We start from the raw sequence: 26,864 nt of genomic DNA, 5'->3' as shown, positions 1-26,864 counted from the left end.
ACTGTTTTTCCATGCTCTTGATTCTGAGGGCATTACTGTGGGAGGAGCAAGTTTAGGGGGGAAATGAGATCAATTTTGGAAATGTTAAGTTTGAGATATCTATTAGACATCAAAGGAGAGATCTTAAGTTGTATGTAAGCTGAGAATTTAGTGGAAAAGTTTGAGCTGGAGACAAAATATGGGAGTTGACAGCTAACAAATGGTATTTAAACCTGGGAGACTGGATGAGTTAACAAAGGGAATGAGATAAAGAGAAGATGTGAAGTTCAGAGACTGTCCTCTTGACTGCTCCAGGGTTTACAGATGGTGAAGACAAGAAAGAAGCAACCAGAATAGGGGAAAGAAGGAAAGAAGCAGAGGACAGAAGGAGAGAAGGAGAGAAAGAGAGAAAGAGAGAAGGAAAAGTTTCATGTCCTGGAAGCTAATTTTCAAGAAGGAAGAAGGATTCAACCATTAAATGAAGACTGAGAATTAACTCTTCGCTTTAGGAACAAGGAAGTCCATGATCCTGCCAAAAAAAAAAAAAAAAAAAATAGTGTGTAGAGTGTTAAGAACAAAAGCCTGATTAAAAGAAAAAAAAAGGATGGCCAAGGAATATTTAGAGGGAGTGAGTATAGACAGTGCTTATGAGGAATTTATCTGCAAAAGAAAGGGAATGAGTATTGAGGCAGACCCTGGGTAGGAATGTAAAGAGAGGAAATTTATGTTTTATTGTTTAAAAATTTTTTTGATATTTATTTTTGAGAGAAAGAGCACACACAAGTTGGGGAGGGACAGAAAGAGAAGGAACAGAGGATCCAAAATGGGTTCCATGCTGACAGTAGAGAGCCTGATGCAGGACTGGACTCAGGAACTGTGAGATCATGACCTGAACCTAAGTCATATGCTTAACTGCCTGAGCTCCTTGGGTGTCCCTAGGTTTTGTCGTGTTTTAAAGATAGCAGAAGTAACCGAATTTTTTTTTCCAGGAATAGAATTTAGTGATTCATCACTTACATATAACACCCAGTGCTCATCTCAACAGGTGTCCTCCTTAATGCCCCTCACCTTTGTAGCCCCTCACCCCCAGTACCCTGCTAGCAACCCTTGGTTCATTCTCTGTATTTAAGAGTCTTTTACAATTTGTTTCCCTCTCTGTTTTTATATTATTTTTGCTCCCTTCCCTTATGTTTATCTGTTTTGTATCTTAAATTCCACATATGATTGAAATCATATATTTGTCTTTCTCTGATGGACTTGTTTCACTTAACATAATACACTCTAGTTCCATCGGTGTTATTGCAAATGGCAAGGTTTCATTCTGTTTCATTGCCAAGTGTATGTATATATATATATATATATACTTCTTTATTCATTCATTCGTCAATGAACATTTGGGCTTAGTCTATATTTTGGAGTTTTGTTGATAACACTGCTATAAACATTGGGGTGTATCCTTTAGATAAATACCTAGTAGTGCAACTGCTGGGTCGTAGAGTAATTCTATTTTTAATTTTTTGAGGAGCCTCCATACTCTTTTCCAGAGTGGTTACACCAGTTTGCATTCCTACCAGGTATGCAAAAGGAATCCTCTTTCTCCACATCCTTGCCAACATCTGTTGTTGCCTGAGTTGTTCATTGTAGCCATTCTGACAGGTATGAAGTGGTATCTCATTGTTGTTTCGATTTTTATTTCCCTGATGAGTGTTGTTGAGCATTTTTTCATGTGTCTGCGAGCCATCTGGATGTCTTCTTTCAAAAAGTGTCTGTTGTATTTTGCCCATTTCTTCACTGGATTATTTGAGTTTGATAAGTTCTTTATAGACTTTGGATACTAACCCTTTATCTGGTATGTCATTTGCATATATCTTCTCCCATTCCGTAGGCACTGCCTTTTAGTTTTGCTGATTGTTTCCTTCACGGTGCAAAAGTTTTTTTATCTTGATAAAATCCCAATAAGTTTATTTTTGCTTTTGTTTCCCTTGACTCCAGAGACATGTCAAGTAAGAAATTGCTGAGGCTGAGGTCAAAGAGATTCTTGCCTGTTTTCTCCTCTAGGATTTTAATGGCTTCCTGTCTTATATTTAGGTCTTTTATCCATTTCAAGCTTATTTTTGTGTATGGTATATGAAAGTGGTCCCGATTCATTGTTCTGCATGTTACTATCCAGTTTTCCCAGCATCATTTGCTGAAGAGACTGTCTTTTTTCACCTGATATTTTTTTCCTGCTTTGTCAGAGATTAGTTGGCCATATGTTTGTGAGTCCATTTCTGGATTCTCTGTTCTGTCGCATTGATCTATGTTTCTGTTTTTGTGCCAGTATCATACTGTCTTGATGTTTACAGCTTTGTAATACATCTTGAAGCCCAGCATTGTGATGCCTCCAGACTTAGTTTTTTTTTTCAGGATTGTTTTGGCTATTCAGAGAAGTAACCAAATTTTCAAATAGTGATGGGGAAGATCCAATCAAAAAGGAAGCATTAATAATGCAAGAGAGAGTGACCTTGAGAGGCAAGGTGAGACAGAGTCTAGTACACATGTGAAAGAGTTGGCCTTTGACAAGAGGATGGAAAGTTCATCAGTTGTAATAGCAGGAAAGTAGAGTATAAGGCCATGGATGCAGATAGGTACATAGATGTGATGGTGAGTTTCCTTACAGTCTCAGGGAAACTTTTGAGTTTCATCCATGGCTTGATGGATAGTTCTTACACAGAGCCTCTCAAAATCTCTATCCGCATAATTTAGATGACATTTTAGCTTCCAGTTTTGTTTTGTTGTTGTTGTTTTTGGTAAGTTTAAGCTTGTTTGATGTTAACAGTAACATGCTTTCTCAGGTTACAGGGATTCTCTACCAAACATTTCCAAAGTGCGCTTCATAAAATAATGACCAGGACATAATATTATTCTCATCCCAGCATCAGAAGACCTAGGTCCTTGATCCTTTTGGGCAAATCGTTTTGCCTCTCTGTTTTTCATCTGTAAAATTAAAAGGCTCTTTCTATCTCTGATGTTCTATGATTACATGACTCTAGAATGTCTCTAATCAACTAACGCCCCAGTCCAGCATCTGGACCTACTGTTGAGCCAGATTGTTTGGCTGGGAATTACTGATAGCTCTTGCTGGTCTTCATCAGATGATAGGATAGCCATATGTATTAGTGATCCACTGCTGCATAACAAATTACCCCATAAGTTAAAGACCTAAAATAACATTTATTATCTCACAGTTTCTATGGATCAGGATTCTAGGCATGGCTTATGTGAATCTTCTTACTCGGTGTGTCTCACAAGGCTGCAATCAGTGTGTTGACCTGGGCTGCAGTCATCCCAAGACTCCTCTCAGGAATCATCCGCTTTGAAGCTCATTCACGTGGCTATTGTTAGGCCCTAGAAGATCTACTTCCACACTCACTCAAATGGGTATTGCCCGGCTTCAAGTCCTTCCTGGCTGTTTGACTGAGGGCCTCAGTTCCTTGATAATTTTATCTTTATAGGTCTTGATATAAGGTAATGTTAGTCTTACAACCTAGTTCTTCTTTTTTGAAGATGTTTTGGCTATCCTATGTCCTTTGCATTTTCAAATGCATTTTAAAGTGATCTTGTTAATTTTTGCAAAAATTCCTCCTAGGATATTGGTTGGGATTGTGTTGAACCTACATATAGATGAATTTGCAAAGAACTTCTGATGTCTGGACATTACATTTCCCTTTATTTAATTTAGGCCTTCTTTAATTTCTCTTATCACTGTTTGTTGTTTTTATCATACAGATATTGTACATCTTTTGTCAGTATAATTCCTAAGTACGTATTTTTATGCTATTGTAAATGATAACTTTTAATGTCAATTTTTGATTGTTCATTATTATGTAAATATACAATAGGTATATGTATATTTATCTTATATGCTATGACTTTGCTAAGCTCAATTATTAATTACAGTAGCCTTTTTGTCAATTTCATCAGATTTTTTACATAGAAGATCATGTTGTCTGTAATTAAAAACATTTTTTCTTTCTTTCCAATCTGGATGCCTTTAAATTTTTAATCTTACCTGTTTGCACTGACTAGGACTACCAGTATACTGTTGATTAGAAGGAATTAAAATGGACATTCTTGCCTTGGTCCTGATATAGTATTCTTTTTATATATTATTGATAGATTTATCTAAACTTTGCTTAATGTTTTTACATGTGTGTTCTTGAGTTATATTGGTTAATTTTTTTTTTTCTTGTAATGTCTGCTTGGTTTTGGTGTCAGGGCAATGCTGATCTCATGAAATTAGTTTGGGTATACTTCTTCAATATTCTGCAAAACTTTTTGTAGAATTAAAACTATTTTTAGATTTTTTAATGTTTATTTTGAGAGAGAGAGAGAGAGAGAATGCAAGCACAAGTGTGGGAGGGGCAGAAAGAGAAGGAGACACAGAATATGAAGCAGGCTCCAGGCTCTGAGCTGTCAGCACAGAGCCCGACACAGGGCTCAAACCCATGAACTGTGAGATCATGACCTGAGCCAAAGTTGGACACTTAACCGACTAAGCCACCCAGGTGCCCTGAGTTAAAATTATTTTTAAAAAATATTTGACAGGCTTCACTATTGAAGCCATCCGGGCCTGGAGTTTTCAACTACAAATTAAATTTCTTTATTAGATTGAGGATATTCAGGATGTCTGTATCTTCTTGAATGGTCTTTGGCAGCTTGTTTCTTTCAAAGAGTCGGTCTATTTCATCTAAGTTTCCAAATTTTTTCGCATGAAACTAACCATAATATGTTCTTATTATCCTTTTAATATCTTTACAATCTATAGTGATGTCACAGCTCTCATTCCTAATTGTTATGGCTGAATTGTGTCCCTCCAAATTCTATGTTGAAACCTTAAACCCAGCATCTCACACTGTGTTTGGAGACTGTATTTGGAGATAGGGTCTTCAAAGAGGTAATTAAGTTGAAGTAAGGTTATTAGGCTGGGTCTTAATCCAATATGACTGGCATCCTTGTAAGAAGAGGGGATTAGGACACAGACATATACAGAGGTAAGAACATGTGAAGACACATGGAAAAGACAGCCATCTGTAAGCTGAGGGGAGAAACCTCAGAAGAGACTGACCTTGCTAACACCTTGATCTTAGACTTCTATCTTCCAGGATTGTGAAAAAATAAAAACAAATTCCTATTGTTTAATTGCCACTGAATAATTAACACTTTACTTTGCTTCAACAGCCCTGAAACTAATAAGGAAACTAATATATTAGTATTGAGTATTGTTTATGATTCAGTTTTATTTCCAACTGTGAGTCATCAACTGTATCTCTGTTTTGTTACTTGGTTGGCTGTTTTGGTTTTATAGACCATATCTTGGCCATATCTTTCTTTATGTGATATTTCCACTTCATAAAGAGTAGAAGAACCTTACAAAGGTGTACTGCTGTTTCTCCTTTCTAAGATTTCTGTTGTTGTCATATATTTTAGTTCTACATGTTACAAACTACACACAACATCATTATTTTTATTTAAATAGTGAACTAGATAGATTTAGATAGATTCAATCAATAAAAAATATGACATATTTAATTCATATTGTTACTATTTCTAATGCTCTTTATTCCTTTTTGTAAACCCTGATTTCTATCTGCAGTCATTTTCCTTTAGTGTCTAAGACTTATTTTAACATTTCTTTATTGTGAGTCTACAGCCATTAAATTCTCTCAGCTTTCATATGTCTGAAATATATTTTTAAAAGTATTTCTCTGGTGGGATGCTGGCTCACTTGGTTGGTGGGGTATGTGACTCTTGATCTTGGGGTTGAGGGTTCAAGCCTCATATTGGGTATAGAGATTACTTTAAAAATGAAGTATTTAAAAAAAAGATATTTCTCTGTCTCTAATATTCTATGTTGGGTTCCCCCCCGTCCCCGCCTTTGAGTAGTTTAAAGATACTTTTCATGGTTTTTTTGTTGAGAAATCTATTGTCCTGCTTTTCTTTATCCCATTGTATGTAACATATATTTTTTTTCTACTGGCTGTTTACAAGTTATTCTTTTTTTTTTTTTTAATGTTTCTTTTTGAGAGAGAGAGAGAGAGAGAGCAGGGGAGGGGCAGAGAGAAAGGGAGACACAGAATCTGAAGCAGGCCCCGGGCTCTAAGCTGTCAGCACAGAGCCTGATGTGGGGCTCGAACCCACAGACCATGAGATCATGACTTGAGATGAAGTCGGATGCTTAACCCACTAAGCCACCTAGGTGCCCCAAGTTATTCTTTTTTAAACTGTTTTTCAGCCATTTGATTATGATGTACCATCATATAGTCTCTTTTGTGCTTCAAGTTTCATGAGCTTCTTAGTAAGGCTGTGGATTTATAGTTTTGTTTAAATTTAGAAAAATTGTAGCAATTATTCTTCAAATACTTTTCTTTGAGTATCTTTCCATCCTTCCTTTTGGGGATACCATTTACAATTTAGGTTATTTGAAATTGTCTCAAAGTTCACAAATGCTCTCTTCATTTGTGGCGGCTTTTTCTTTTTGAGTTTCATTTTGTATGGCTTCTCTTGCTGTATCTTCAAGTTCCCTAATCTTTTCTTTTACAGTGTCAGATTCCTACACCAATCCATCCAGAGTATTCCTCATTTCAGACATTGTAGTTTTCATTTCAACAAATTTGGTATGGGTCTGTTTTATATCCTGCATGTCTCTACCTAACCTCTTCAATCTGTCCTCTCACTTTTTGAACATATGGAGTACAGTTATAACTGTTTTAATGTTCTTGCCTGCTAATTCTACCATCTGTATCTGTTTTTAGTTGGTTTTGGTTAGTTGATTTTTTTTTTCTCTTCACGATGGGAAGTATTTTTCTACTTCTTTGTTTGCCTTGCAATTTCTGATTGAATGTCAGACATATTAAATTTTTACCTGGTTGAATACTAGATATTTTTATATTCCTATCTTTATTATTGAGCTTTGTTCTGAGACACAGTTAAGTTAGTTGGAAACAGTTTGATCCTTTGAGGGATAATCTTTTAAGATTTGTTAGGTGGGACTGGAACAGAATTTAATCTAGAACTAATAATTCTGCATTTTTGATGCAAGTCATTGCTGAGCACTCTCCTCTTCCCCGTCAATTATGAGGTTTTCCACTATGGGTGATGGAAATTAACATTATTCTTGCTTCTGTGTGAAATATGAATACTTTTCCTTCTGATCTTTTCAGGTGGTCCTTTTCCTGGTCTTAGAAGTTTCTTACTCACATGAACTCATTAGTACTCTACTGAATACTTGATAGCAGCCCCCCATCAATATCCAGAGTTTGCTGTCTTGGAAGCTGCCTCCTGTCTAATCATCTGTCCTGTGAATTTTAGTCACCTTGGTCTCCCTAAACTTCCAGCTCCATATCCATAACATAGGTAGTGTTGTAGATTTTAGCAGGATCCCCACCCTTCCCCCATACTGGAAACTCTCAAAACAGTAAGGTAATTGTAAGGGTAACCTTTGTATGTTTTTAACATTCTGAAGAGATCACTGTATTTCATTATTTGATGTCCACTGTCTTGAAAATTGTTGTTTCATGTCCCTCTTGCTCTCCATCTTGGCTAGAATCAGAAGGCAGCTTTCTTTCAATTCACTTAATGCATTTGAAATTCATTTATATGTTTGCATGAATCAGCAGTTTATTCCTTATTATTGCTGAGTAGAATTTTATCATATTGATATACCAACTTATCCATTTACCAGCTTCAGGACATTTGGGTTGTTTACACTTTATAGCAATTATAAGTGAAGCAATTATTTATAATTATATATATATTAATATTCCTATTTAGGTATAAATATATGAACATGAATTTTCGTTTCATTCAGGTAACTACCTTGAGGTGGCATTTCTAGTTATGTGATAAGAATAAATTCAACTTAAACTCCTAACTGGTTTTATGCCTATAACATTTAGCTTTCCATTAGTACTGTATGGAGAACTACAGAGGGTCCTCATCTTCCCTAGCCATTAGTGTTGTCAGTGTCAATATATTGGTGTTCTGGTGTCTCACCATGGTTTTAATTTTTATTTCTGTAGTGACTGGTCATGCTGATCATCTTTTCATGATATTTGCCATTTGTATATCTTCTTTGCTATAGTGTTTGTTCATATCTTTTTACCCACAAATTTTTTATTTGCTTGGGGTTTTTTCACCTAATTGTTTATCTTTGAGGGTTCCTTATATATACTTGATACAATTCCACATATATGTGATTTGCAAATGCTTTCTTCCCAGCCTGGGGCTTGTCTTTCGATTCTTTTGACAGTACCTGTTGGAGAGCACACATTCATAATTGTAATGAAGTCCAATTGATCATTTTTTTCCTTCTCTGTATCATCATTGTGGTGTTATAAGAAATTTTTGCTTAAGCAAGGTCATGAATATTTCCTCCTGTGTGTTCTTCTAAAATTTTACAGTTTGGGGCTTTACTTCTGCATCAGAGACCCATTTTGAGTCTGTTTTTGTGAATGGTATAGATACAATTTCATTTATATGGACATCTACTTTTATCCAGTGCTATTTTTGATTGTATTAAAGTACACATCACATAAAATAAACCATCTTAACCATTTTTAAGTGTACATTTTAGTGATATTAAATACACTGGCCTTATTGTGTAGCCACTACTATCATCTATCTCCATAACTCTTTTTCATCTTGTAAAACCAGCTCTATACCATTAAACAATAATTCTCCCATTCTTCCTTACCCTTACCCAGCCCCTGGCAACCATCATTATACTCTGTCTTTATATTTTTGATTACTCTCCCAGCACTAGTTTTGAAATGACCATCTTTTCTCACTGTTTTTGCACCTTTGTCAAATATCAGTTGTCTTTGTAGGTGTGGTCTATTTCTGTATTCTCTCTTCTGTCCATGGATCTATGTCTGTCCTTTTCTCAATGCCACACGGTCTTGATTACTGAGACTCTGTAGTAAGTCTTGAAATAAGTAATTTGAATTCTCTTTTTCAAAATTGTTTTGGGTACTTTGGGCCCTGTGTCATTATATATGACTTTTAGTATCAGCTTATCAATTACTACTCAAAAAAAATCTTTCCAGGATTTTGGTTGGGAATTCATTGAATTTATAGATCAGTTTGAAAAGGATTGAGCCTTCAATGAACCCAGCATATTCTCTCCTTAGGTCTTCATTCATTTTTTCATCTGCAATTTTTAGCTTAGAGATCTTGCCGATATTTTATTAAATTAAAACTTAAGTACTCCTTTTTTAATACTAGAAAGCTTAGCATTTATTCATTAAAGAACACAGGAAATCAACTTATTTCAAATAAAATGATATTGCACTGTGATTCCAACTTTATTCGTCAGCTACATGTTTATGGGGATAGCAGGATCTGGAGGCAAGGCACAGACAGACGCTGCCATTGGACACACATGAAAGCTGCACACATTACAGCAGCTGTTACTAAATGTTAATTTTCAGGGGCTATTGCTAACTGCTTTTTATTTCAGTTTCACATTATTCATTTATAATACATAGAAATACAATTGATTTTTGTATATCAATTGTGTACTTTACACAACTTTGCTAAACTCATTTATTTTAGTTTACTGTACATAAACAATTTGTGTTCTATTTCCTCTATTCTAATGTATTTTTTTTTTCTTGCCTTGCTTTCCTGACAAGGACGTCCATGCCATTGATGATTAGAAATAGTGAAAGTGGGGGCACCTGGGTGGTTCATTCAGTTAAGCAGCCAACTCTTGGTTTCAGCTCAGGTCATGATCTCATGGTTCATGAGTTCAAGCCCCACGTCTACCCTGACAATGTAGAGCCTGTTTGGGATTCTCTCTCTCTCTCTGTCTCTCTGCCCCTCCACTGCTCGCTCTCTATTTCTCTGTTTCCAAATGAACATTTCAAAAAATAAAGAAATAGTGAAAGTGAACGGTCTTGCCTTTTTTTTTTTTTAACTTATAGGGAAAGCATTCAGTTTCTCACTATTAAATTTAATGTTTGCTAGAAATTTTTATATAGATGCCTTCCATCAGATCAAGGGAGCTCTCTTTGCTTCCTAGATTTCTGGGAGTTTTTATCATGAATGGTGTTGGATTTTGTCATTTTTTCCCCTGCATTTAAGTTGAATTTTATGGTTATTCTTTATTCTGTTAATATAGTTGATTACATTGATTGATTTTCTTTTATTATCTCTCGGTTTTTTATTGTGATAAAAGATATATGTCTTAAAGTTCCATTTTTGCCATTTCTAAGTGCATAGCTCAGTGGCTTTAGGCACATTTACACTGTTGTACAATATCAACATCATCTCCAGAACTTTTCATCTGCCTAAACTGAAACTCTTTATCCATGAAACAGTAACTTCCCAATCCCAACTGTGTCTGACAACCACCATTCTACTTTCTTTGTCTATGAATTTGAGTACTTTAGGTATCTCATATAAATGGAATCAGTATTTGTTTTGAATCTGGCTTATTTCACTTAGCATAAGGTCTTCAAGGTTTATTTACGCTTTAGCATCTATCAAAATTTCATTCCTTTTTCAAGCTGAATAATATTCCATTTTCTCCATATACCACATTTTGTTCATTTGTTCATCCATCGATGGACATTTGGATTATTTCCACCTTTGGGCCATTGATAATGCTGCTGTGAACATGGCTGTACAAGTATCTATAGTTAAACCTAATTATGTAAATAATTATGGGAAATATCAATGGTCTAAAAGCTCAATGTAAAGGTAGAAATTGTAAGAATGATGTAGAAAACAACTATTTATATCAAACAGTTTAACCTAGTTGACACATATAGAACATTACACTGAGATATTGTAGAATTCATTTTTTTTTCCATTTTATTCACCTGGATAGGTCATATTCTCTTGCCAGAAATGTTGGAGGTGGAAATACTTGCTTATCTACTCATTTTGTGAGGACAGGTTTACCATGATACCAACTCCTGTCAGAAACAGTAAAGAAAAGAATACTATACACCAATATCCCATATAATCGTAGATGCAGAAACCATTAGTAAAATATCAGCAAATTGCATCCAATAGTATATAAAAAGGACAATATGCCATAATGATGTGGAATTTTTACCACTAATATAAGTTGGTTTAACACTTAAAGATCTACACCTCCCCATTTTCCCCATCTCTCACCCCTGGTAGACACCTACATTCCACATAAAAATGAGATCATGTAGTATTTTTCTTTCCATATCGAGCTTATTTCACCTACCATATCTTCCAGATTCATCTGATATTGTCACAGATGACAAGATTTTCTTCTTTGTAAGACTAAATAATATTCCCTTGTAAATACATATATATATATACACATATTTATGTATATATATACATATTTATATATATGTGTGTATATATATATATATGTGTATATATATACACACACACACCATAGTTTCTTCATTCTTCCATCCATGGACAGTTAGGTTGTTTCCATATCTTGGCTATTGCTAATAATGCTGCAGAGAACATGGGGGCACAGATATTTTTTATTCTCTCATCTAAAATGCCATTAAAAACACTAAGTATTTAGGGATAAAGTTATAAAAATATGTCTCTACAACCTGTACATTGAAAAATGCAGCACATTCCTAAGAGAAATTAAAGGAAACCTGCATAAGTGGAGATAAACACAGTTTTCATGGTTCAGAAGTCAATAGTAAAAGATGTTATTTGCCTCCTAATTGATCTGTACATTTAGTGCATTCCAAGTCAGAATACTAGTGAACTTTTTCTTTTTAAAATTAACATGCTGATCCTAAATGTTATATTAAAATGTAAAAGGATCAGGACACCTAAAACACTTCTTATTCTTTTCAAATTTTTATTTAAATTCTAGTTAGCTAAAATACCATGTAATATTAGTTTCAGGTGTGCAACTTAATGATTCATCATTTATACACAGCAGCCAGTGCTCATCATAACAAGTGCCCTCTTTAATCCTCATCACCTGTGTAACTCCTCCCACTGCCCACCTACCCCCTGGTAACCAGTTTTTTCTCTGTAGTTAAGACTCTTTTGATTTGCCTCTCTTTTTTCCCCAAAGTTCATTTGTTTTGTTTTTTAAATTCTACATGTGAGTGAAATAATATATTTGTCTTTCTCTGACTTATTTTGCCTAGCATAATACTCTAGCTCCATGCATATCCTTGCAAATGGCAAGATTTTATTCGTTTTGATGGCTGAGTAATATTCCATTGTGTATACATACCACATCTTTATGCATTCATTAGTGGTTGAATATTTATGCTCTTCCAATAACTTGTCAATTATTGATAATGCTGCTGAAAACATCAGGGTGCATGTATGCCTTTGAGTCAGTATTTTTATATCCTTTGGGTAAATACCTAGTAGTGTACTTGTTGGATCATAGAGTAGTTCTATTTTTGACTTTCTGAGGAATCTCCATACTGCCTAAAACACTTTTTAAAAAGAAGAACAAGGTTGGAGGATTTAACTTAAAAAAGCTACATTTTTTGAGACAGTATAATACCACCATAAGGATAGATATAAAATTAACGGAATCTAACTGAGAGTCCAAAAGTATTCCTGCACTTATGTGTTCATTTGACTTTTCAACGAGAAAAGGAAATTCTTTTCAACAACTAGTGTTAAAAGTTGGATTTCCATATAAAAAAAAAAACATCAACTTTGATCTTTACCTTCTATTATCTCTAAAAGTAACTTGAAATTGATCACAGACCTAAATGGGAAAGTTAAAGTTTTTAAAAGAAAACATTGGACAAAACCTATCATGGCATAGTCAAAGAATTATACAAGACACCAAATGTAATAGAAAAAATATGACAAGCTAGACTTCATCAAAAATTTTTAAATTCTCTTTTTTAACAGATAACTCTGAACAAATGAAAAGATGGATGAGGAGAAAATTTGCAATACATATGTGACATAAAACTTGTGTCCAGAATAGGTAAAGAACTCTTACAACTCAATAATAGGACAAACATCAGAATTTAAAAAGAAGACATGTAAAATCATTAGTTATCAAGGAATGCAAATTAAAACCATAGTGAAATACCACTACATATCACTGGCTAGTTAGAATTTAAAAGATTAGCAATACAAAGTGTTAATGAAGATGTAAAGCACCTGAAACTTACATAAATGTTTGGCTGATGTGTAAATGGTACAACTACTTTAGGAAACAGCTTATTCTTTATAAATTTGAACATACTCTTACCCTATAACCTGGAAATCTGCTGGGTGTTAACTCAGAGATATAAAAACATGGTCTACCCAAACCCTTGTACGGAAAGTTTTCATGGTAGCTTTATTCATAAAAGCTCAAATTTGAAACCTCCCCAAACACCCAACAAAAAGTGAGTAGATAAACACATTGTCCTTTTCCATATAGTGGAATACTACACAGAAATAAAAAGAATGAAGTGCTGCTGTGCTCACTGTATTTTTTTTCTAAATTGCTCTGCATCAGTATTACCAGAAACGTAGCTAAAAACACTACACATTTATCATCTCCATTTCTTGTGGTCATGAGTCCAGGCCTAGATGGGTTTTCTACTTAGGGTCTCACATAGACTGCAATCAAGGTGTCCAGGACTGCATTCCCATCTGGAGGTTTGAGTGTGAAAGGATCCATTGTTCCACATGTATGGTTGTTCATAGAATTCAGCTCCTTGCAACTATAGTACTGTGAGCTTCAGTTTTTCACTTGATGCTGACCACTAGAGGTCACTTAATGCTCCTACAGGTCACTGGAAGTTCCTTGCCACATGGGATTCTCCAATATGCCACCTTTTCTCTTACAGCCAGCAAGGGAGAGACTCCAGCAAATGGATGCTATAATCTCGTCTAACGTAATCATTCACTCATAGATGTCCCATCACTTTTGCCCTCTTATCATAGTTAGAAGTAAGTCATAGGACCTGCCTTCACTCAGGAGGAAGAGGCCATACAAAGGTGTGGACATGAAGAAATAGGAGTTGTGGAGGACACCTTAAGAGTCTGTTCTCTGCACACAGTTACATGGATGAACTTTAACAACCTTATGTTGAGTAAAATAAGATAGGTGCAAAAGACTGCATACTGTAAAATTCCATTTATATGAAATTGTAAATAAGACAGAACTCATCAACAGTGACAGAAAGTGTAGCACTACCTGGGGGCTGTGGATGGATTAGGGTGGGCGTTTGCGTGTGGTCAGAGATTAGGAAACTTGCCAGTGATGGAAACATTCTATATACTAATTGTGGTGCTGGTTAGAACGTTCTATACGTTTTTCAGAATTCATGGAATTTCACACCTAAAATGGTTTCACTGTACTGTTTATAAATTATATCAAACTAAAGTGGATTAAGGAAAAAGAATTGTAGGGGCACCTGGGTGGCTCAGTCAGTTAAGCGTCCGACTTCAGCTCAGGTCATGATCTCACGGTTCATGGGTTCAAGCCCTGCGTCGGGCTCTGTGCTGACAGCTAACTCAGAGCCTGGAGCCTGTCTTTGGATTCTGTGTCTCCCTGTCTCTCTGACCCTCCCCTGCTCATGCTGTCTCTATCTCTCTCTCAAAAATAAATAAAGCATTTAAAAAAAATTTTTTTAAAGGAAAAAGAATGGTAATAGGCTTGAGCATCACAAAATTTTTAACTTAAATATACCAATTAAATCTAATATCATCTTTAAGATATGCTTGAGTCAGTAATCAGAAAGTGACTCATTTCATAATATATCATTTAAAGAATTTTCACATTTAAAAAGTACAGAGTCTTGTTTTTATAGTTTTTTTTTTAATAATGTATATACACCCAGAACTGACAAAGATCAGTTTTTAAAAGATGAGGGCTTATTATAGTGTTCTCTTTTCCTTGAACAAATTAAACAACACATTTTTCTAATGTAATATCTTTTGGATACAGACTCCTCACAAGCTTTCCGTAATTTTAGTTCTGAACGGTCACCTCCTGAATCTAGTGATAAATGTCACATTTACCTGAACCCCTGTTGGTACTGCTTCTAAAAGTGTATTAGCCGTTTCCAGTGCTTATAGAAATTTGAGAAATATATGCTTCGCGAAGTATTTTCCTGCTTGCTTTTTCTAGAGTCTTTTAGTGATTAATGGGAACTTTAATTTGCATGCTCACTTTTACGCTTATTATAGTGTATTATGTTCCAATAAGAGTATTAAAGTTCAATGAAAATCTCATGCATACTAATGAGAATGCAGATGAACACTGATGAAAGAATGCTAGGATCTTAAGACATAAACTGTCCAGTTATCTTGCTAAATTCTGTTCAAACAATGGTTACATTATAATGAAGACTGATACAGAATGCACCATACAGATATAATTAGCAATGGCAAAATCATTATATAATTTATAATTGGATAGAGGTTCAGTTCCAGATTGTTAGGAGGATAAAAAAAAAAAAAGAAATGTAATGATTTGATATTAATGCTTATTTTTATTCTTCCTCTTTCTAACCCTTGCCAACCTTCAGCAGGATATTTCCTTTATTGCATATAGTGATTGGGAAAGTTAGGGATGATTATATAAATGAGTTTTCACATTGAATATTTCCAGCTGTAGCCTTTATTGGATACGTAGCAGCAAACGGTCATCAACCATCATCTCAAGAACATTTGAAGTATCTGGTTATTGTAGAATTACACAAATTTATCCCAGCAATTGCATTTATTTATCTAGATAAAACAAAGACCTTTTTTCTTGAGCCATTTAAAACAAAGCTAAAGGAAGTCCTATATCTTTCCTTAGAGAATAGTGTGTCCCATGAGGGTGACTATTCTAGGCAGTACTTAATAATATATTACCTGAGTTATAGTGCATTCTTCTATGCATGAATTTTATAAACTTCTACAAAACAAACTTTAGAAAACATATATCAGTGTTTACTAGATATATTAATTTATCTTGGGATTTTTTGAAAATTATGTAGTAATTCTCTTGACATATATTTCTTATTTTAACCTTACAAAGAAACGGGAAATGTCGTTTTATGAGTTTGTTGATAAGACAGTTTGCTGTTTTAAGTTGTTTTTCTTGTGGTGATAAAGTTAAGTATGCATTGTGCCGTGATACTTTCCAGCATGATCTAACGCCAACAGTTTATGTTCACAGACTCTCGAGTACATGGTGTTCATTAGTAAAAAGTGTAATAGTTAATAATGATTTTTATTTTAGATATTGTGCAAGTGTTTTTGAATCAGGATAGATAGTTCTTGATACAAGGCTTGTACTTATTGGGTTGGCAATAAGCGGTTGGCCAAATGATAAATATTTTATAGCCTTTGTGGACTCTACAAGTGTGGCTATGTTCCAGTAGAACCTTATGTACTGACAGTGAAATTTAAATTCTATGTAATTTTTATGTGTCTTGAAATACTATTCTTCCCTTGATATTTTTTTCAACCATTTAAAAATGTAAAACAAGTTATAGGCTAAATTTGGCTCACAGGTTGTATAATTTGCCGACCCTGCCCTAGCATTTGATTTTTCTTAACTAACTTTCAATCTCATTTAAAACTGAAGATTTACTGCTTAAAAGCTTATAGAGGTATATGGCTTATATTGAATTGTTTTAAAAGAAGCCTGTATCCTAGGGGGAGAAATGCCCATGAATAAAGCTAAGTAACTTTTATTTTGACCATAAAAAGGCAGTTGAAAATTCCATAAAGGACTCATTTCCTTGATTGCACAGAGGAATCTTGCTATTGCTAAGCTGGATTTTCTAACGCAGGTAAAAATCCCATTACAACAAATATTTGTGTAGTGGAAGTATTTTATAGTGCAAGTATTCATTCCACAGCTGTATTAAGAACCTACTCTTTTGAGGCATTCATGTGGTAGAAAAATAAATCTCCCATGGATACATCTTGCTACCAACAACCTTAGAATCTTAACAAGGAATATAAAATCTATACAAGTTGTGACTGGAAATGGACCAAATAGGAGTGGTAGCTAATGAGAAAGAGAATGCAGTGGCCCCTGGGTGGCTCAGTCTGTCAAGTATCCTACTTTACCTCAGGTCATGATCTCGCGGTCCGTGAGTTTGATCCCTGTGTTAGGCTCTGTGCTGACAGCTCAGAGCCTGGAGCCTGCTTTGGATTTCTGTGTCTCCCTCTCTGTCCCTACCCCGCTCACACTCTGCCTCTCTCTGTCTCTCAAAAATTAATAAATGTTAAAAAAATAAAAACCCACTAAAACAAAAAAGAAAGAATGCAGAGAAAACAGGGTTAGAAACTCAGAAGTCAGAGTAGAGAAGGTAAAACTCTGGAACTATATTAAAAATACTTATACGGGATCAGTGCAAGGCCTACAGTTGAATGTTGCTCACTATACACCTACAACCATTCAGTACTTGGCTTGTCTAGAGGACAGTTTGTGCCTGGTGCTAGTACTTGGGTGACAAAAGGCAGGCTGGTGGAGCTGGTCTGATGGGAAGGTAGGTGGTAAACAGACAGAGATCGAATTTTAGAGCCATTTTAACAAGAGGTTGATTCCCAGGCTGTTGAGTTTATGTGGATTACTTAATCTTTGTGAACCTCAGTTTCTCATACTGTAAAATGGGGTCACCAATTCTTATTTTATGACTTGTAATTAAGGTTGCAACCTATTCTTCCTAGTTTTGTGTTCTTTGCATGTTGCTTGCTGAAATTTGTGAGACAGCTTAGTAGAATATGGATAGCTTTTGGAGCTGGAAACAGGGTCAAATCTACACTCACATGCTACCCTTAGTATATAAATTTGAGAATGTAATTTCTCTACTAAATAAGGATACTTCACAATTTTGTAAGGAAAATTAAATCAATTAAAGTGATCAGTTTTCTCCTTTTTAAAGACCAAATTTCTACCGTATAAGGATATTTTCTTTATATATTCTGATAGTCCTAGCTAATAGTATTGCACTTAAGGTTTTCTAGTCTATTTTAAAATATATAGGTTTATTGAATTATAGTGATAAAAATAGTTGATAATAATATTAACTTAGACTTAATGCTTACTGTATACCAGGCTCTGAGCTAAAAAATTTTATATATAATTTCATATACTTTTCACAACAACTTTTAAATGTAGGTATTATTATAATTTAAATTATATAGATTGGAAATCTGATGCTTACAAAATTAAGTAGTTCCCCCCCAGTGACACAGCCAGTAAGGGATGAAGTTGAGATTTGAACCCAGAAAATCTGATTCTACTCTCCTAAACATCATCTTCCATGTGATTCATATATACTTCCCCTGAGGCAGCTGGCCCACTCCCTTCCTGTTGCTACAAAGCACTGAGCACTCAGGTGAATTCAGATAATTATTAGGTCTGATTTTAGAAATGGAACTGCCTTTCTTTATTGAACTCCCTATGCTGTTGTATTTTTTCAGGAACAAATCATTACCTGACATCATATATTTGTGTGTTTGTTTTCTGTTCCCCTTCACCAGTATATATGCTGCAGGAGAGGAGAAAGTTCATGTTTAGTTCCTTCTTACATGTCCAGTGCCTAAAACAACATGTAACAGGTGCTCAGTAAATATTTGCTTTATGCGTGAATAAGTAAAATGTTTGTGCAAATTACCAAAATTTACATTTAAATATTATTTGTCTTTCTAGCTTGGATTAGAAGAAAAAGAAAGACTCCACCTACAATGGAGGTAAGAATATACAACGAAAATACTCAAATAGCCTGTATTTATAATGCTGTGTTTCTCAGTTGGGAGTTTACATGAAGCCTCAGAATAAATATTATGCATCTTCCCAGAGTGCTCATTTTACTCCACAGACAAGATGTAAAAAATTTTTATAATAAATGCACAAGTTATAGAATATAACATACAATTCATAGCAATTTTAAAATGAAATAATACAAATGCAATACAAAATTAAAATATTTTTTAAAAAGTTTAGACTTATAGCAGCTTACATCAGGATATTTTGCCTGGTTCCTGGAGCTGTGTTCTGATACGGGTGCTTTGGTGGAAAAGTCTGAGACATGCTGAATTTCATGGTCCTATCCAAATCGTGCTTATTTTTCCCTTAATTTTATATTAAACATAAAATGTTTTTTAATTTTGTATACATTTAACTCTATCGAGTATCTGAAGAAACCTTAAAATATACAATTAGCATGTAACATGGAACACTTAGTAATTAATAGTTGAATTCTTATTTTAAACTTTAAAAACATGGTTTTGGTAACATGCAGAATAAGAAGTATAGCAATGCTGTGGTGTATGTATTTTTAAAACATAGTTATTTCATAATTTTTATGTTAAAAACAGTATCACAAAGTGTTCTAAAATTGTTTTGTTAGAATTAAATGCATTTCATAAGAGGAAAGTTTCCACATGGATTAGGGTACCAGCTTTTCCTTTTCTTCTATTTAGGACCCCCTCCTCTTTTCTCTCCCCTTTTCCATTATTACTACAGCCCTGATGACAACAGAAATGTTGCTCCACCAGTCAGGGCCCACTTGTTGAGAGGTGGGGTACTCCAGGGCAGAACTCATGGTGACCCATAAGTTGGCTCCATTTCTCCTATACCGACCCCATCAATGCTTGTCAGGCAGAGGTCTGAACGATCGTGTCTCTGAGCCCACTTCTAGCTTTGTATGTTACTTTCACTTTTGCCCTGCCCTCCTCTTGTCATACCTTTCTTTCTAATATCAGTGGACCTTGGAAATAAAAGGGAAGAAAAAGTCATTGTGATCCAAGATTCAGAAGCATCCCCAGTGGTTTACAGTGGTAGGAATCATCGAGAAGTCCTTCCAGTTCCCCTTCATTTGGCCATAATAAGAGTTCCTATTCTCAGAGCCAAAGATGTTTCTTCTAACCTCGGAATTCTGAAAGCGTTCTTCAACGGAAACATTAATATGCAAAGCGATTAGATGAAGGCACCTGCAACTGTCAGGGCTAAGACACCACCCCTGTAAATTTCAGGTAATCCCAGCGTTTCAGACAATCTCCAATCAGAACAGTGAGACCAAGTCATGGAATATCCATGATACTCATATTCTTGAATATTTGAATAGGAGCCTTCCCTTGCTTCTTTTCTAACGTATTATCAATCTCATCCTTCTTTATGCTCTTTTGTACCCTCCCCACCACACACGCATATACCTTTCCTTCCCTCTTGATCTCTTCCACTCTGTTTCAGGAATTTCTGTTTTTTTGTTAGCAAATTATCCTTAACCTTTAATAATTTCTTAGGAACTTTCTCTACCACAAAACCTCATCTGAAATCTGCCTGTGTCTGAAAAGATAGTGAGCCTTCTTGTGCTCCTTTTACCACAAACCACAGAAAGAATGTGGGTTCAACTGTTCCTTTCTTTCCCTGGTCCTTGCCAAAATATTCTTTCATTTTGTGGACCCAAGGGAGAGTAGTAACTTTTCAACCTAAGTATGTTTTTCTCCACCTGTTGATAATTTTTGTCTCTGCCAACCTGCAGGCCACTCCCCACCCTGATGGTGAGGATGAGAACCAGACTTACAGACTTCTTCAGTGCCTTTCCAAGTTTTAGATGTTCAGTTTTTTTTTTTTACTCCATCCATGCTAATATCCACACCGCAAATGAACAGCCACTTCCATAGCCACACCTTAGTTCTTATTGTCACCAAACACCATTCTACCACTACAGCTTGTAAACTCTTAAATCCCAGATTCTACATATGTCATAATAAGAGAAAACTACTTAATTTAAACTCAATTTAAAACTACTTAATTTAAAATAAGACAAGTTTACAGAGAGCCACAAGAATTAAATGTATGGCTTAATGGGTTATTATACGGTGAATTCCACACAGGTCAGAAATAGAACTTTGTCATCTATTCTAGAATCACGTGCTGTGTCTCAGTATAGCCTCCCCCAAAAGCAATGCTGAACCTTTCACAGTACTCATTTTCTCACAGTTTTATATAATTTCATCACCCAAATGTACATTATAGTTTAGAGTTTTCCATTTTGTAAAAACTTCATATTTGATTTAAATCTCCATCAATCTCTTTGGTTCTCCCCCACCCCTTTTATTTTCTTATAAATTTATCTGTTGAAAAACCCAGCCTGTTTGGCCTGTAGAGCTTGCCACAGTTTAGATTTTGTTGACCTTATGTTATTCATATTAGTTCAAGACATTCCTTTGTCCTCTGTCTTTCCTTCAGTTTGGCACCTGGATCCAGAAGCTGGCTACTCATGTTTGATCTTTTTGTCAAGACTGTAGAAAATGTTGGCAGGACTATGGTAGAGCACATCTTGTTGTGCCTCTTTTTGTAATTTTCACAGTTGTTTATGCTTCATGCCTATGTCAGTTCATTCGAAACAACCTCCTAATCTTGCATATCTGTTAAAACTAGTTAGTTTTCAAGATGCTATCAGTCATTTGAGCTCTCTACTTTTTTTCAAGTCTCTTAGTGAACTCCCACCCCCAAACAGACTTCTTTCCCTTCTACATGTATACTACAGCTAAAGGTTAGCCAATAACAATTAGAATGCCGTTTACAGTAGTGTCAGAAAAGATAAAATACCGTGATATAAATTAAGCAAAATATATGCAGGACATGTACACTTAAAACTAATGAATGCTGTTGAGAAAAAGAAGACCTAAATTAATGGAGAGAAATATCTGTTCGTGGGTTAGAATATTTAATCGCTAAGATATTATTTCTTCCAAATTGATCTACAGCAGGAAAGCTTATACTTTATCATGCATCACCATCACCAGGAAGGCTTGTTAAAACACAGATTGCAGGGCCCAGCCCCAGAGTATTTGATCCACTAGGTCTTAGGGTAAGGCTTGAATATTTGCATTCATAACAACTTCCTTGGTGATACTAATGCTGCTGGTCAAGAGCCCTTACCTTGCAAACCACTAGTGTAGAAAGTCATTTAAATAAAAACCAAATTAAAATTGCATCAGACTTGTACAAATCAAGATATTTATGAATTCTAAAATATATTTTTCAATGCAAAGGCCCTAAAGTAGCTGAAAGCAACCAAGAAAAAGGAGATAAAAATTAGAGAACTTACACTGTCTGGCACTAAGACTTAACTCTAAAACTATAGTAATCAAGACAGTGTGGCACTGGAATAAGGATATATAAATAAATGAATGAAAAAGAATAGAGAATCCAGAGGTAGACACCATACAGCCAATTGGCTTTGACACTGGCACCAATGGAACACAGTTACAAATGGAAAGTCTTTTCAACAAATGGTACTAGAATAACTTAATATCCACATGGAAAAAAATAAAGATCCCTACTTGACATCATGTGCCAGTATTAATTCAAGATGGAACCTAGCCTAAACATAAAAGCTAAAACTTATAATGCTTCTAGAAGAAAACATAGTGGAATATCTTCACAACTTTGGGGTAAACAAGAGATAGAAAGCACTATCCAGAAGGGAGAAGCATTGGTGAATTGAACTTAATCAAAACTAAAACTAAGCTTCTCAAAAGAGAACATTAACAAAGCAATAAACTGGGAGAAAATAATCACAGTGTATGTATTTGATAAAAGACTCATATCCAGACTACACAAAGAACATCCCAACTCAATGATTTAAAAGAAAAGAAGGCAAAGCTAATAGAAATTGGGTAAAAATCTTGAACAGTCACTTCATAAAATACAAGAATGAGCACTAAGCCTATGAAAAGATGCCATCTCTAGTCATCAGAGAAACCACAGTGAGATGCCACTATACTACACATTCAAGAAAAGAGCTAAAATTAAAAAGATTAACAATAACTAGAGCAACCATACTTTTCATGTAGTGCTGGTTGTTGTGAAAATAATACAACCACATTTGAAAAAACTGGCTGTTTGTTATAAAATCAGACACCTCTACCCTCTGACACCAATTTTTCTCCTTGGCCCCTTTGAAGTCTGAAGGAATAAATATTTAGGCATATTTCTTGGGAAGCTCTGTCCAAAAGAAGGTCTAGTTGCTTGGCACACCATGCAAGGCCTCCTGATTTGTGCCCAGCCCACATTTTCTTACTTTCCTTCTTATGCTTGTTATACCCACTCAACTCTCCAAGGAACTCCCTGCTGTTTCTTAGGTTTACTGTCTTTTCTCTCCCTCATCACCTGGCACACTTCTGCTTGTGCTTAGTTCCCTTTAAAATTTCTTGATGGGATTCTTTGATTCCCTTTAAAATTCCTCGACTGTTTGCTCAACTTTTCATCCCGTAGAGTTAATCACTCCTATCTAGCTAGAGCTGTACTGCCATGTACAGCTGTGTAGTTCTTTGAGTTCAGTATCATAATTCTGTTTTATTTTTCTATCTTTCTGACTATATTATGAGCTGTATGACACAAGGATTGTGTCTTGTTTGTATGTCACAGACACCCAACACAAAGCCTAATTCATTATTAGATAAGCTTTTGTTGACAGAATTGGAAATCTTGTTGCCATGTAAGTATATTCCATGATTTCCATACAGAGTTTGAATTTCCAACCAACCCACTGTAAAATGACCCGACAAAACTGAATATATTTTGAAGTTGAGTATTGCCTATACTGTACTGTTACTGTAGGTTGCCAATCTAGTATAGCACCTTTTCATCAGTGTGGTACAAGTTGAATTAATATTTCACAAAATTAATGAGATAAACTTTTTCTAGTGGTGACTATATTCCATTTGAAGTCGTGTATAGCAAATATTTTTAAATATTGCTTCTCCTTTCATACTGACAGAACAGTAGGAAACAAAATAAAGTTTTCTGTTGTAAAAAGTAAATAAATATATTGCCAAGTATTGACAAAATACATGACTCAGCTATAGATTTACAGACATTAGAAGAAAGCTATAATATTACACCTCACCTATTTCATTTTTAATACATATACTTCATGAAAACGGAAGAGAAAATTCTAGAAGCCAGTAGAAATGGAGTTGGATATAGTGATGCTATAGTGAAATGAAAGGTTGGGGCAGCTAGGTAGGATAATACTTTACAGTAACTTGTCTACTTGACCATATTCTCAGATCTGAGCTAGAAGCTCCAAAGACTCACTTTTGTCTGTGTCCGAGGTGATTTGGCTCTACGAGATATCACAATGACTAAAAGACATGTGAGTTTGAAATAGTTGCCAGAATTCCAGTCTGTTAATTTACAATAGAAATTCACTTGGCACAGGAAAAAACAGTAGGCTACCTGGTAAGTATGGCATTAGGATAAGGGGAGTTAAGTAAAATAAATGTTTAATTGCATCAGGACTAAAACTGCCTGTTGTGTGCATCTCACAATAGGGATAATCTGACCCATAGGAATGGAAATATTTAAATAGAATTGGCCACAGTTACCAACATCTGTCTCTATCCTAGGAATAACCTTATGATTTGGAATAGAAAAAATTGCCATGTGCTGGTTGAGGCTTTTGCTTTCAGGGACAATTTTTTATGGACTGCTAGCATTTGTCTCTGTGATCTCTTTTTTTTTTCTTTGCCATTTGTTTTTTCTTCCCCATTCTGACTGACATATTATTTCTTTTGCTATTACAGTGGTTACCTTATGATCAAATATTGCTGGCCCTGCAGATGTTCTTACATTTATTCTTTTCATATCGCTGTTCTGGACTATAAGGTGTTGATCTTACAGCTTAATTTTCAGAGAGAAATCTAATTTCTGAATTCTTTTTTTTAAGGTGTTATTTTAAGTAGTCTCTGCACCCAACATGGGACTCGTACTCATGACCCCAAGATAAAGAGTAGCATCTTCCACTGATTGAGCCAGCCAGGTGCCCCTTATTTCTGAATACTTGAGGCCCATTTCACCATTGTCTCCAAGTAACTGATACTTATTGCCCAGTATTAAGCGCCCAGTATTATGTTCATTTTATAAGTTACAGAATTGAGGGACGCCTGGGTGGCTCAGTCGGTTAAGCGTCCGACTTTGGCTCAGGTCATGATCTCACAGTCGTGGGTTCAAGCCCCATGTCATGCTCTGTGCTGACAGCTAGCTCAGAGCCTGGAGGCTGCTTCAGATTCTGTGTCTCCCTCTCTCTCTGACCATCCCCTGCTCACGCTGTTTGTCTCTCTCTCTCGGAAATAAATAAAATGGTAAAAAAAAATTAAAAAAAAAGAAGTTACAAAATTGAAATGTCTTTTAAAATGCATATTTTGTATTTGTAGCCCCACTTCCTGCTACCTTAAATTACAGAGATGGAGTTTGGACCCCTACCTCAAACCTCACACTATCACTTCTGGTTATACAGGAAATGGATAAGAAAATTGCAACATGTTCATACAGTAGGTTAAACATGATTCATTATATAGATAAACCAAATCTTCTTGACCCATTCATCAGTTGATGGACATTTAGGCTCTTTCCATGATTTGACTATTGTTGAAAGTGCTCCTCTGAACATTGGGGTACATGTGCCCCGATGCATCAGCACTCCTGTATCCCTTGGGTAAATTCCTAGCAGTGCTATTGCTGGGTCATAGGGGAGTTCTATTGTTAATTTTTTGAGGAACCTCCACACTGTTTTCCAGAGGGGCTGCACCAGTTTACATTCCCACCAACAGTGTAGGAGGGTGCTCGTTTCTCCACATCCTCGCCAGCATCTATAGTCTCCATAAAATGGAATACTACATTGCAATGAGAAAGAATGAAATTTGGCCATTTGTAGCAATGTGGATGGAACTCCAGGGTGTTATGTTGAGCAAAATAAGTCAGGCAGAGAAGGACAGATACCATATGTTTGCACTTATAAGTGGAAACTATAAAAGAAAAAAAAAACATAATTCATTAACAATGAATAAACTAGGGGTACCTGGGTGGCTCAGACAGTTAAGCATCCCACTCTTGATTTTGGCTCAGATCATGATCTCATAGTGCATGGGTTCCAACACTGCATCGGGCCCTGTGCTGACAGTGTGGAACCTGCTTGGAATTCTCTCTCTCTCTGCCTCTCCCCTGCTTGCTCTCCCTCTCCCTCTCCCTCTCCCTCTCCCTCTCCCTCTCCCTCTCCCTCTCCCTTTCTCTCACTCTCACTCTCACTCTTACTCTCACACTCACTTTCTCTCTCTCTTTCTCTCTCTCTCTCTCAAAATAAGTAAACAACCTTAAAAAATGAATGAACTAGAGCTGCATGTATCATTGGGTGATGAATCTCAGAAACATGTCAAACAAAAAGAGCAAGTAACAGAAGATTTCATATAGTACAATACCATTTATATAAAGTTTGAAAGCAAGGAAAGATTAATGGACCTTCAAGCAAAGTTAGCAAGTTAAACTATGAGTTTACTTTTTCTTTGCAAACCTAGTGAAAACAACAGCAAAGGGATTTATTTTAAAAAGCATAAACCTACAAGGTGAAAGGAATTGAAGAGACAAAAACAGCAACAATGTTTTGGAAGCTGGAAAGCAGATGAACAGGTGGTAACAGATTTAGCAAAATTGAGAATGACTTCTCATCTGGCAGAGAAGAAAGCCCAGAAGCAACCCGGTTTATATCACAGAGCCCAAGAATGTTCAGTAATTGGCAGTGCCAGGAAATTCTAAACGTGAAGTTGAGGCTGGTGCTAAAAACAATAACTCAGTTGAAAATCTGCTTGAGAAGCAATTAGAAGCTAACCAGTAAATTTTAGATACAATAATAGAGTTGGAAAAATCACCATTTTTCAATTATCTTTGTAATAGATCATTTCCTTATTCAGGGAAAAATTTTTAGTGCGTGCTAAAACCATTGCATCACATTTTGTTGGGAAACAAAATATTTACATGATCTTGGGATCATGGGTGGCTCAGTCAATTAAGTGTCTGCATTCATTTCAGGTCATGATCTCACAGTTCGTGGGTTCAAGCCCACATGGGTCTCTGCACTGACAGCACTCTCTCTGCCCTTCCCCCATTCTCT

General features: G+C 35.5%; 1 protein-coding gene and 1 non-coding gene across 2 annotated transcripts in view; one reads left to right on the top strand and one right to left on the bottom strand.

Moving 5' to 3' along the window:
- The window catches only part of NDUFAF2 (NADH:ubiquinone oxidoreductase complex assembly factor 2), an 82,726-nt gene that overhangs the window by 21,051 nt on the left and 34,811 nt on the right, over positions 1-26,864 (top strand). The window contains exon 3 of the mRNA XM_039225096.1: positions 18,614-18,654. Within this exon, the coding sequence (XP_039081027.1) occupies positions 18,614-18,654 (41 nt within the window). The remainder of the gene's footprint in view (positions 1-18,613; positions 18,655-26,864) is intronic.
- Positions 9,256-9,423, bottom strand: LOC120226926. Its single transcript, XR_005527120.1, has one exon. It is a non-coding gene; the product is annotated as a small nucleolar RNA SNORA23 (small nucleolar RNA).

Source organism: Hyaena hyaena, unplaced genomic scaffold (genome assembly GCF_003009895.1).
Source record: "Hyaena hyaena isolate Hyena2069 unplaced genomic scaffold, ASM300989v1 scaffold_1904, whole genome shotgun sequence".
Taxonomy (NCBI): domain Eukaryota; kingdom Metazoa; phylum Chordata; class Mammalia; order Carnivora; family Hyaenidae; genus Hyaena; species Hyaena hyaena.
This window is presented reverse-complemented; position numbering and strand designations above follow the sequence as displayed.